The sequence below is a fragment of the Molossus molossus genome, unplaced genomic scaffold, assembly GCF_014108415.1.
Source record: "Molossus molossus isolate mMolMol1 unplaced genomic scaffold, mMolMol1.p scaffold_m16_p_38, whole genome shotgun sequence".
Classification (NCBI taxonomy): Eukaryota; Metazoa; Chordata; class Mammalia; order Chiroptera; family Molossidae; genus Molossus; species Molossus molossus.
The window spans coordinates 841764-854897 of record NW_023425375.1 but is presented as its reverse complement, the minus strand read 5'-3'; the positions used below and the strand labels follow the sequence as shown (position 1 = coordinate 854897).

Here is a 13134-nt window from a genome sequence, read left to right as displayed (position 1 = left end):
ATAGGTAGGAACATAATTTATTTCATTCTTTTTGGCATAGTTGCCTGGTACCTTATATATCAATTATTTGAATATTATACTGGAATATCATGCCTTTGATTTAAAATCATACTTTACAATGACTCTATTAAGCCTTTATAACATGGCTTTAAAGTTATACTCAAATTAATTCAAAGCAGACTGTGTAGCCTAAATGGTATTATAGGTGGAAGGCAAAAGTAGGCAAAATAGAAAATAAAAGGAAATGACATGGCAAGAAGGGAGTGGCTGGTAACAGCTGCCTTGGTTTTCAAGTTGGCAGGACACCTTGTTCCTCAGAATGGGGTATAAGGTAGGATCACAATTCAGAATCATCTTTTCTAAGACATTTTTAAAAGAGGCAATGGAAAATAAAACAAATCAGGAAAGTTGTATTTCCCCTCTCATACAGAGAATCTATGGGTTGAGGAAATTTGAACAAATTTCTCAGTTGACCAATTCTTCATCTATAGCTCATTCTGAGGTAATTCAAAGGAAACTAAATATGTACAAACTAGAACAGTAGTAGAATTAACATTTTGCTATATAAAATGAGACTAGAAACCTTGACATATAATTTCTAATCAACTTTAGATTTTTAAAGCAGTGGTTAAACTGAAGTATGGCAAAAGAAAATATTTACTTTGATAAAATAAATTTGTTCTATTTCACTTGAAACACTTAAACCACCTTTTAAAACATATAAATTATAGTAGACAACATACCTTTGCTCTGTAAACGTATCCCAAAACCACTGCAACAACTTCTGTGACAAAAACTAAGAGTAGAATGATGATAAACTGCAAGGAAACAGTCAAAAATTAAATACAAATTTAAAAACAGCACTAAATATTCTCTTGATTAAAAAAGCAGTTATCTAAGATAACTGCTAGAAGTTTAAGACAAGTGTTAATTCTGTTCCAATTATAAGAGCCAGTCTATGGAGTTTCATGCTCCATTCAAAGCAAGTAACACAAATGAAATATTCCCTCATAGTATGACAACACATTGGTCAGTAAAGCACTAACTTACCGTAGCCAGTCCACAGTGGCTTTCTCGGATTGTGGCACAGCAACCAATTAGCCCAATAATGAAAAGCAAAGCTCCTACAGCTATAATCACTACAGCAGGGATGAGAGTGTACACATCTTCAAAGAAGTGGTCATAGTCATCATAAGTGATGAAGACATAGGCTCCCACATAGCATAAAATGCCAGCTGCTCCCTGTAGAAAACAAGGTCAGAATGCTGATAAGTCTCTAAGACCTGCTGGTAAAAATGTTCCTACCATTTTTTAGTAGGTTATAATTCTGTGAGATTTCTCATCACTTTTAAATCTATCTACACTTTTGTCAGAAGCTGAATAGTCTCTATTCATTAGTGAGAACATTTATTTACTGAAGTTGAAAAGTTTTCCAAACTCCATCTGCTTTTCAATAATTGCTGGCTCAGTTAGAACCAAGACACCATAAATCCAGTAATAATGATGACAAGAATGAATCTCACAAACACCCCAAAGGTTTATCTGAAGCTCAATTACAGTCCAATACAAATCAAAGCAGTGGAAAGGGAAATACCTTTGTTCATCACAGTCACCCTCAACAAATGACAACATTTGATACAAGTGGCAGAGCCAGGATGTGAACCCAAGCAATCTGACCCCAGAATCTGAATTTATAATCTAATCCACCCCTTTGGGAAAAGAAAATATAATAATAACTAGTAACCACGATACCCATTTCCAAAAAACTTGCAGCCCTAGTCAAGGCTGTGAAATGGTAGAGCCAGGGAACTCAGTTATAACAAACTTTTCAAACCCTTAGGTCTATTTAGTCTTTAGAATAGTGCTATTTAAACAAATGTGAATAGGAATCATCTGAAGATCTTATTAAACTGTAGAATGATTCAGTAGATTGAAACCTGAGATTCTGCATTTGCAACAAGTTCCCAGGGGATGCTGCTGCTGCTGATTCTTGGACTACACTTTGATTAACAAGGTTATAGAGCACCCAAAGAAAAAATGATGCAGTAAGTCATGAACAGATATGTCTTATTTCAGCTGCTGCTCCAGGCACTATTCTCCAGCTGCATCCTCCTCTAGCATTGTTGATTTTGCTATCAATGTGTACCAGCTCAATGCTGAGAGCCCAATGCCACTTGCTTATATGTGAATGACCAAATACAGTGTGAGGCTTAGCGTTAAAACACTTGGTTTAATGAATTATCATCTGTATAGCATTTTGAGATTTCATAAGAAAATAATTATTTCACTATCCTTTAAATTTTAACATCTAAATCATTAATTTTCATACTACAAAACAGCCTCTACAATGATACTAGAAAGTAATTCCTCTCAAACTGAAACTCAGTTTATTGCTGAAGTCAATGGCACCCAGTAAGCTTGAGTATCATCAGTAAATTATCTTATACTAGGCCATTAAAATCATTGTATGATCAGGTAGAAAAAGATTACATTTATGTAAAGTGAAGTAAGTAATATTTTTTTAAAATAACATGAATAAAAATATTATACTCATACACCATGACTAAGTCTAATTTATTCTGGTAATGCAAGGCTGGTACAACATTCACTAATCAATAAGTGTGATTCACCTCATTAACAAAATAAAGGATAAAAATCACATGATCATATCAATAGAAGCATTTAACAAAATCCAGAACCTATTTTTGATAAAATCTCAGAAAAGTGGGAATAGAGAGAACATACCTCAACATAATAAAGGCCATATTTGACAAACCTAAAGCCAACATCATTCTCAATGGGCTAAAACTAAAAGTGTTTTCCTTAAGATTAGGAACAAGACAGGAATGTTCAACTTCATCACTTTTATTCAAGGTAGTACCGGAAATCCTAGCCACAGTGATGAGACAAGGAGAAAAAAATAAAAGACATCCAAATTGGAAATAAAACAGCCATTATTTGCAGATGACATGATATTGTACATAGAAAACCCTACAGAAATCACCAGAAAAATACAAGAATCACCAGTTAATACAAGAATTTGGCAAAGTAGCAGGATACAAAATTAACATCCAGAAATTGATGGCATTTTTATGCACAAGTAACACTCTCTTTGAAAAAGAAACTGAAAAAAATCCATTTTACCATTGCAACAACAAAAAATAAGGTATCTATGAATAAACTTAAGGTGGTAAAAGACCTACCTGTCTCTGTAGAAAGAAACAGGGGAGCCCTGGCTAGTTTTGCTCAGTGGTTAGAACATCGGCCTGCCAGAGAGATCCGGGTTCGGTTTCCGCTAAGCACATGTACCTCGGTTGTAGTTTGTCCCCAGCCCTGGTTGGGTCGTGTGGGTAGCAGCCACTTGATGTGTCCCTTTCACGTCGATGTCTCTCTCTCTCTCTCTCTCTCTCTCTCTCTCTCTCCTTCCCACTCTATCTGAATAAAAATGGGAAAATGTCCTCAGGTGAGGATAAAAAAATTAAAAAAAAGAAAGAAACAGGGGAAGATGCAAACAAGTGGGGAATATTCCATGTTTATAGATTGGAATAATTAATATAATCACAATGTCCAGACTACTCAAAGAAATCTATAGATTCAATGCAATCCCTATTAAAATACCACTGGCATACTTCACAGATCTAGAACAAATAATCCAAAAATGTATATGGAACCCAAAACAACCCCAAATAGCCACAACAATCTTGAGAAAGGAGAACAAAGTAGGAGGGAATCACAAACTGAATATCAAATTATATTACAAAGATATTTTAATTTTTAAAAATCTTAGTACTGGCACAAGAACAGACATATAAGACAAAAAGAGAGACCCCAGAAATTAACCCAAGCTATTACACTCAGTTAATATTTGACAAAGGTGGCAAGAGCATACAATGGAATAAAGACAATGGGACCTGGCCAGTTTGGCTCAGCAGTTGGAGCATAAGCCTACAGACCAAAGGATCATGGGTTTGATTCTGGTCAAGGGCACATACATGGGTTTGCAGGTTTGATCCCCAGCCCCAGTCAGGGTTGGGTGGGAGGCAACCAATCAATGTGTCTCCCTCGCATTGATCTCTCTCTCTCTCTCCCTTCCACTCTATCTAAAAATCAATGAAAAAACATCCTCAGGGTAGGATAAATCAATAAATAAATAAATATTAAAAGAAAAAATAAATGGTATAGGAAAAATTGGTCAGGTATGAGCAAAAAAAATGAAACTACACCACCAACTTACACAACACACAAGAATAAACTCAAGATGCATAAAAGACTTAATTTTATATCATGAAACCATAAAAATCATGAAAGAAAACAAAGGTAGCAATATCTCAGACATCTCACATAGCAGAATTTTCACAGGCACATTTCCTAGGGCAAGAGAAACAAAGGGAAAAATAAATGAATGGGACTACATACATCAAATTTAAAACCTTCTGTACAGCAAAAAAAAAAAAAAAAAAAGTCCTCAAAAAGAGAACCCACAGTATGGGAGAACATATTGCTGATGATACATTGGATAAGGGATTACTTTCCACAATATATAAAGAAGTTATATAACTCAATAAAAGAAAGACAAACAATCCAATTAAAAAATAGGCAAAGGACCTGAATATACACTTCACCAAAGAGGACAAATGAAAAAGTGTTCAAAGTCATTAATCATCAGAGAGATGTAAATTAAAATAACAATGAAGTATCATGTCACACCTGCCAGATTGGCTACCATTAATAAATCAACAAAAAGTGCTGGCGAGGATGTGGAGAAAAAGGAACCCTAGTACATTCCTGGTGGAAATGCAGAGTGGTGCTGCCACTATGGAAAACAGCATGGAGTTTCCTCAACAAATAAAAAATTGAACTTTCATTTGACTCATCAATCCTACTTCTAGAAATATAACCTAAGAATCCCAAAACACTAATTCAAATGAATATATGCACACCTATGTTTATAGCAGCACTATTACAATACCTAAGATCTGGAAAACAGCCCAAGTGCCCATCAGTAGATGATGGGATAAAAAAGCTGTGGTACTTTTACACAGTGGAATACTACGAATCTGTGAAAAAGAAGAATCTCTTGCCCTAGCTGGTTTGGCTCAGCGGTTAGAGCGTCGGCCTGTGGACCAGAGAGTTCAGTTCCCGCCAGGGGCACATACCTTGGTTGTGGTTTGTCCCCAGCTCTGGTTGGGGTCATGTGGGTGGCAACCAGTCAATGTGTGTCTCTCGCATTGGTGTTTCGCTCTCTCTCTTTCTCCCTCTTTCTCTCGTTCTATCTGAAGATGTATGCAAGAATGTCCTCAGGTAAGGATAAAAAAAAAAGAAGAATCTCTTACCCTTTGGACAGCATGGAGGAACATGGAGAGTACTATGCTAAGCAAAATAAGCCAGTCAGAGAAAGACAAGTATCACATGGACTCACTTATATGTGAAATCTAATGAACAAAATAAACTAATAAACAAAATAGGTCCAGAGACATGGAAACATGTCTCAGACTGATGGATCTCAGTGGAGAGGGTGGGAGAAAGGGGTGGGCAGAAATTAACTGAAGAACTTACGCTTATATGTATAACCCATGGACACAGACAATAGTGTGGTGAAGGCCTGGGGTGGGGCAGGAAATGGGTGGAGGTGGGCAATGGGGAGAAAATGAGGGACATCTGTAATACTCTCAAGAATAAAGTAAAATTTTTTTAAATTGGGAGAAAAAAAGGAATATATGTACCCCTATGTTCATGGCAGCATTATTTACAACAGCTAAGATCTGAAAACAGCCCAAGTGCCCACCAGTAGATGAGTGGATAAAAAAGCTGTGGTACATTTACACTGGGGATGGGGAATGTCTGGCCTGTGGGCTGTATAAGGCTCAAGAAATCATTTGGTCTGGCCCTGCCAAAGCAACCACAGGTAGGACTCAAAATTAACTAAATCTAGTTTTTATTCATAGCAACATAAATTTATATTAAGTGAATCATAACAATAACATAAATTTTGAGGGACAAGTAAGGAACATCCATTTCAGGATAGACAGGACACATACAAGTACATGACAAGACAGACATGTATGCTTCTCGTCAGATGCCCATGGTCCATATGTCTGTACTGCAGTAACTCAGAGAACAGTCAGTGCCAGGCAGGCTGGGAGTGTACACATGGCAAGTGTTAACACACTGCGGCAAAAGTATAGCGATCAGGTGATAATGAGACGAGATGCAATGATATGATTCCTCACAACATTGATGACCTTGCCTCAGATGATCGACAATGTTGTTGACTTCTTTGTCAACACAGATGATAACTCCAATCCAACTTTTATCCACATGTCCATGACCAACAATCCTTGCAGAAACTGAATCTCAGATGAAGATTAAGGGAATTGCAGTACACAGAAAAGACCTTAAGAGTCAATGATACTCTTGGATCTGTTCCAAATCCAAGATGTAGAATTAGAATACTCACATTGCTGGCAACATACATACCTACAAATGGCGACTACAAAGATAAGAAATATTGATGCAGAATGTCAATCTTTCCAAAAGAAATGAACAAATGATTTTTTTTTTTTTGATGAAGTCGAATGCAAACCTTGTGCCTAATTTGTGGCAATGCGTTAGCAGTAATGAATAAAGACAATCTGGAGCATCATGACAGCTCAAAACATGCTAAACTCAATGAATTGGGAGGCCAAACATGTCTGGTTAAAATCAATGCTCTTCAGCAGAGTTTGGAATCACAAGCCATTTTCACTAGGCCTCATTGTGACAGAGATGTTATTCAGACAAGTTATGTAGTAAGTGAGCTAACCACAAAGAAGCTGGGAGGCCTCATGTAGAGCGAGAGTTTGTGAAAGACTGTATGGTGGCTGCTGCGGAGCTATTAGCACCAGACAAAGTAAACTTGTTTCAGACTATTTGTCTTGGAGAACCATCTTAGATTGGATTAATGACAACACAAGATATTGAAAAAACACTGAAGGATTCTACAGGAGATTTCCAATTTTTCTCTCTGGCTTGTGACGAGACAACAAACATAACAAATATTGTCCAACTGCCATTTTCATTCATGGGATAACTGCAGAGTTTGACACGCGAGAGGAACTGCTGTCACTGGAAGTCATGCATGGCACTATAAGAGGTGAGGACTTGTTTAAGAAACTTGTTTTATCAATGAAAAAATGTGAACGAACATTTGAACGGTTAAGTGGCCTCACTACATATGCAGTCCAGCCATGGTTAGCGTGAAAAAATGGTTAACTGCATTTGTCAAGAAAGAAATGAATTGATTCAGTCTTTATCCAAGTGATTCAATTATATGCCACTGCATCATACACCAAGAAAGTCTCTGTGCACTTAATAATGTGATGTCAACAGTAGTGTGTTATGCATAAATTCTGTCAAAAGCAAAGGGTTTAACAGCTGCCAGTTTAAGGAGTTACTGATCTTGACTCTGAGTATGGTGATCTTATTTATCACTGTGAAGTGCTGTGGCTAAGTCTCGGGAACATGCTCATGAGGTTTTACAAACTGTGGAATAAAATCAAGCAATTCATGGAGATGAAGAGAAAACCTGTCAGGAAACTCAATGATAGCAAGTGGCTGTGTGATTTAGTATTCATGATAGACATTACCAAGTACCTCTCAGAGCTGAACATCAAGCTGCAAGGCCCCAACTTGCTTCTCAGCTCCCTGCTTTTAAACATGAAATCATTTGAAGCTACATTAAGGCTGTGGAAAGTGCAACTTAAAAGGAATAACATGGTGCATCTCCCCACTCTGGAATGACAAAAGCCTTCTAACACTTGAATATGCTGGTGAATGTGTGAAACTAGTTGAGGCATTTAATGAAAGATTCAACAATGTGAAAAAGCAAACAAATGGAACTGAACATCTTTGCTACACCGTTCAATGTGGAACCAGCTGATGTGCCTGATAACCTACAACATGAAATCATTCAGTTGCAAAGCAGTGATGAGCTGAAAGCTAAGTACAACCACCTCCCACTGCTTGAGTTCTATAAATGTTACATAAGCAATGATGAAATTCCACTTTAAGGAGATATGCACTGAAATATGCATCTGTGTTTGAAACAACTTACTGCTGTGAGCAGTTCTTTTCAAAACTTACCATCACAAAAAGTCCACTGTGCTCCAGACTGACCAATGCAAATCTAGAAAAGCAGTTGCAAACAGCAATATCATCAATGCCAATTAACATCACACGCCTCACCAAAGAGAAGCAATTCCAGCCATCATGTTAGGGGTAAATTAATTAAATGTTTGACAAAATATAGCAGGCTAACTTTTTTTTTTTTTCAATTAAAACTTTATTCACAAAAACAGGTAGGGGAGCTGGATTTGGTCCTTTGGCCCCAGCATGCTGAATTTTTTTTTTTATTTTTTTATTTAATTTTTTGTTACAGATGTTTCTCCTTTTTTACCCCATTGGCACTCCCCTCCCCACCCCACACCCGCCCAGTCCCCGGCTTTGTTGTCCATGTCTATTGGTTATGTATACATGCATATAAGTTCTGTGGTTTGTCTCTTCCCACCTCCCACCCCCTCTTCTGACGGATGTCAGTCTGTGCCCTACTTCCATGTTTCTGGGTCTACCATATTCCTCAGACTGTTATGTTCATTATATTCCGTATATAAGTGAGATCATGTGGTATTTGTCTTTTTCTGCTTGGCTTCTTTCACTTACGATAATACTTTCCAGGTCCCTCCATGTCGTCTCAAAGGATAAGAGATCTTTCTTACCGCTGCATAGTACTCCATTGTGTATATGTACCACTGCTTTTTTATCCATTCTTCTACTGATGGACACTTGGGCTGTTTCCAGATCTTAGCTATTGTAAATAGTGCTGCTATGAACATGGGGATACATATATTCTTTCTGATTGGTGTTTCAGGCTTCTTAGGGTATATTCCTAGAAGCGGGATCACTGGGTCTCACTTCTCGGCCTTTTGGCTAAGATCATGTGTAGCAGGCTAACTTTTAAGTTGATACTTTTGTATGAATTATGCTGTAAATATCCAAATGGCCCTTGACAGAAAAAAGGTCCCCCACCTCTGATTTACACAATGAAATACTAAGCAGCTGTTAAAAAAAAAAAAAAAGGATCTCAGCCTTTGCAACATCATGAATAAACCTGAAGATTATTATGCTAAGTAAAAACAAGCTAGTCAGAGAAAGACAAGGAAATGTTCTCTCTTTTATGTGGAATCTAATGAACAGAGTAAGTCCAGAGGCATGGATGAATGCAACAGACTGAGAAATCTCACAGGGGATGGATGTTGCCTCCAACATCCATGGGACAGGAAGAGATTAATCAAAGAGTTTTATATGCATACACATATAGCCCAGAGACATAGACAATAGTGTAGTGAATGCCTGAGGTGGGGCAGGGGCTAGTTGTAGGGGGACTAGAGTGGGGGGGGGGGGGTCTGTAATACTGTCAACAATTAAAAAAAAAGAAATGACGCAATTTAGTGACCAAATTTTTAAATTTAAGTACAGAAGCTTTTGGGCTTTATAGGTTCTTGGGTCTTCATTTTTCTTTTGAAGAATCCTGCACACACAGAAAAATATTGTGAAAAATGTGTGTACTTTTCTACTGTTAATCTGTGTTATGTCAGTATAATTCTCAGGCCAGCCGGAGAATCTAAGTGGATACAGTAAGTTTTCCTCTCCTGTAACTTGCATTCTTTCATGAGGATTCTACCAGCTAATGAATCTCCTTCACATCTAAGTAAATGTGAATTGGATTTCTGATACTGGCAATAAAAGATTCCTGATTATGGTAGAGCCCCTAATCTGCAGGAAAATGTTCCAAGACCCCCACTGGATGACTGAAAACATGGATGGTACTAAACCCTATATATACTATGTTTTGTCCTTTATATACATACCTATAATAAAGTTTATTTTATAAATCAGTCACAGTAAGAGATTTGCAACAATAACTAACAATAAAATACTACAATTATAACAAAACAAAAAAATGGCAAACTAAACAGAGCAGCAAATGTAAAGAAGTGAAAGAATATGTGGTATGTTTCGATATAACAATTTTCTCTTGATCAGGGTGCTTGAGGGGCAATAGAGTCTGAGGATGAAAAGCAAAAAGCAACATGTTAGTTCATCGTCATTTTTAACAAGCTAACACTTTGGAGGAAAAATGGCGGCGGAGTGAACGGAAGCTACACAGACCGTCTCCCAGAACCAAACTGGAATTACAACTATAACACAGACAAATCGACGGGAAAAACCAACAGAAAAGCAGCTTGGAGGACCATACAACGAGGGACACTGACTCCATCCCGGTAGGCTTGCGAAGGCACGAGACGGGGGATGGGAGCCCACGGTCGGCAGCTCGGCAGCGGCCTTAGCTGGGAGCAGAGCCCTCGGGTTACACTCCCAGGCGGCTCCAGAGCGCAGAGCCAGGACAAAGGCTAAAACAGCCACAGCCACTCACCTTGGGCTCCGGCACAGGGAGGGCAGACTGGACTGGAGCTGTGTCGGGACACTCGGGATCTGGAGGGCACTAGAGTTTTGGCTGAGTGCAGCCACGCAGGACGGTGGACATATTGCTCCTTCCCAGGGCTCTAACAGAGGCAGCAGCCCCTCCCTCGGAGATCCAACCCCACCCTGTGGGCCATTGAACTGCTAATTGAGGCTCACTAAGGACCAGCATCTGCCCCACCCTTGGGAAATCCCCTTGTGCTAAGCACCGGAGGGAGCTTTTCAATCAACTGACAACCCAAAACTCATCAAGTAACCTAGACTGCTAGCCTCCAGGCAAAAAGCTAGAGGATAACAGTACCTTTCCTGGGCTGGCAACTTTAACCAGGAAAGTAAGACTTGACAGTGGTGTTTAACGTGGGTCCTCCCTCGCTCATCTAAACACAGGAGAGGGAGCCACAAACAGCAGAACACCAACACCCACAGGGAAAACTTGACAGGCTCCAAAGCCCACAGTGATAGCCAAAATGGTGAAACACAGAAACAGAAGGCAAATGAAAGAGAAAGAGACCTCCACCGAAGATGAGATCAATGTGGAGCAATTAGGCATGTTAACAGAGCTAGAATTCAGAGCCATGATCTTGAGGAAGCTGAACAGCATGAGTAAGGACATAGAGACACTGAAAATAAGCCAATTGGAAATTAAAAACCAACAAAAAGAGATAAAAAATGACATATCAGATATGAAAAACACACTGGAAGGTTTAAAAAGCAGAGTAGAGGAAGCGGAGGACCGGATCAGTGAATTAGAAGACAGGGTAGAAAAAAATCAACCAATCAGAAAAACAAAAGGAAAAAACTATTAAAAAACAGGAAGACAGCTTTAGAGAACTATGGGACAACTGGAAACATAATAATATTCGCATCATACGAGTCCCCGAAGAAGAAGAAAATGAACAAGGGATAGAGAATATATTCCAAAAAATAGTGAGAGAAAACTTCCCTAATTTGGTGAAGGAGGAAGGCATTCAACTTCAAGAAGCACAGAGAGTCCCAAGTAAGAAGAACCCAAACAGGCCCACACCAAGACACATAGTAATTAAAATGCCACAAATCAAAGACAAAGAGAGAATCCTAAAAGCAGCAAGAGATAAGCAACAGGTTACCTACAAAGGGAACCCCATAAGGCTCTCAGCTGACTTCTCACAAGAAACACTACAGGCCAGAAGAGAATGGCATGAAGTAATCAAGGTCATGAAAAACAAGAATCTGAATCCAAGACTACTGTACCCAGCAAGGCTATCATTCAAAATAAAAGATCAAATAAAGAGCTTCCCAGACAAAAAAAGGCTAAGGGAATACATTAGCACTAAACCAGCACTGCAAGAAATGTTAAAAGGACTGCTGTAATTACCAGGAGAAATGGGAAGAAAAATAGAACCACACTAAACAAAAATGGCAATAAATAGGTACATATCAATAATCACCTTAAACGTAAATGGATTGAATGCTCCATAAAAAGACACAGAGTAACTGATTGGATAAGAAACCATGACTCATTTATATGTTGTTTACAAGAGACCCACCTCTCAACAAAAGACTCACATAGGTTGAAAGTGAAGGGATGGAAAAAAATTTTCCAAGCAAATGGAAAGCAAAAAAAAAGCTGGGGTAGCAATTCTCATATCTGATAAAATAGATTTCAAAATGAAGACCATAACTAGAGACAAAGATGGCCACTACATAATATTGAAAGAATCTATCCAACAGGAAGATATAACCTTGATAAACATATATGCACCCAATATAGGAGCACCAAAATATATTAAAAATCTTCTGGAGGACTTCCAAGGAGAAATCGACAACAATACAATCATAGCAGGGGACTTCAACACCCCATTAACAGCACTAGGCAAAAAATTAGCAAGGAAACAGAGACTCTAAATGAAGCACTAGACCAAATGGATTTAATAGATATCTACAGAGAATTACACCCCAAAACTACAGAATACACATTCTTCTCAAGTGCACATGGGACATTCTCAAAGATAGACCACATGATAGGACACAAACTAAATCTCTACAAGTTCAAGAAGACTGAAATCATGTCAAGCATCTTCTCAGATCACAATGGCATGAAACTAGAAATCAATTTCAACAAGAACATGCAAAGACATTTCAACACATGGGTCACCGAGGAGATCAAGGAAGAAATTAAAAACTTCCTGGAAACCAATGAAAATGAACACACAACAACACAAAATCTATGGGATGCAGCGAAAGCAGTTCTGAGAGGGAAGTTCATAGCACTACAGGCCTACCTCAAAAAACAAGAAAAATTTCTAATTGACTGTCTAACCTCACAACTTAAAGAACTATAAAGCAAACAAAAAGAAAACCCCAGAGCAAGTAGAAGGAAGGAAATAGTAAAGATCAGAGCAGAAATAAATGACATAGAGACCAAAAAAACAATTCAAAGGATCAATGAAACAAAGAGCTGGTTTTTCAAAAAGATAAACAAGATTGATGGACCCTTAGCTAGACTCACCAAGAAACAAAGAGAGAGAACCCAAATACACAAAATCAGAAATGAAAGAGGAGAAGTAACAACCAACACCACGGAAATACAAAAGATCATTAACAACTACTATGAACAACTATATGGCAACAAATTCG

The 13134-nt window shown here is 38.2% G+C and overlaps 1 protein-coding gene across 1 annotated transcript in view; it reads right to left on the bottom strand.

Moving 5' to 3' along the window:
• Window positions 1-13134, bottom strand: part of TSPAN3 (tetraspanin 3) — a 79200-nt gene that overhangs the window by 28895 nt on the left and 37171 nt on the right. The window contains exons 2-3 of the mRNA XM_036281545.1: window positions 1051-1242; window positions 744-818 (exon numbers count right to left, since the gene is read on the bottom strand). Of these exons, the coding sequence (XP_036137438.1) occupies window positions 744-818; window positions 1051-1242 (267 nt within the window). The remainder of the gene's footprint in view (window positions 1-743; window positions 819-1050; window positions 1243-13134) is intronic.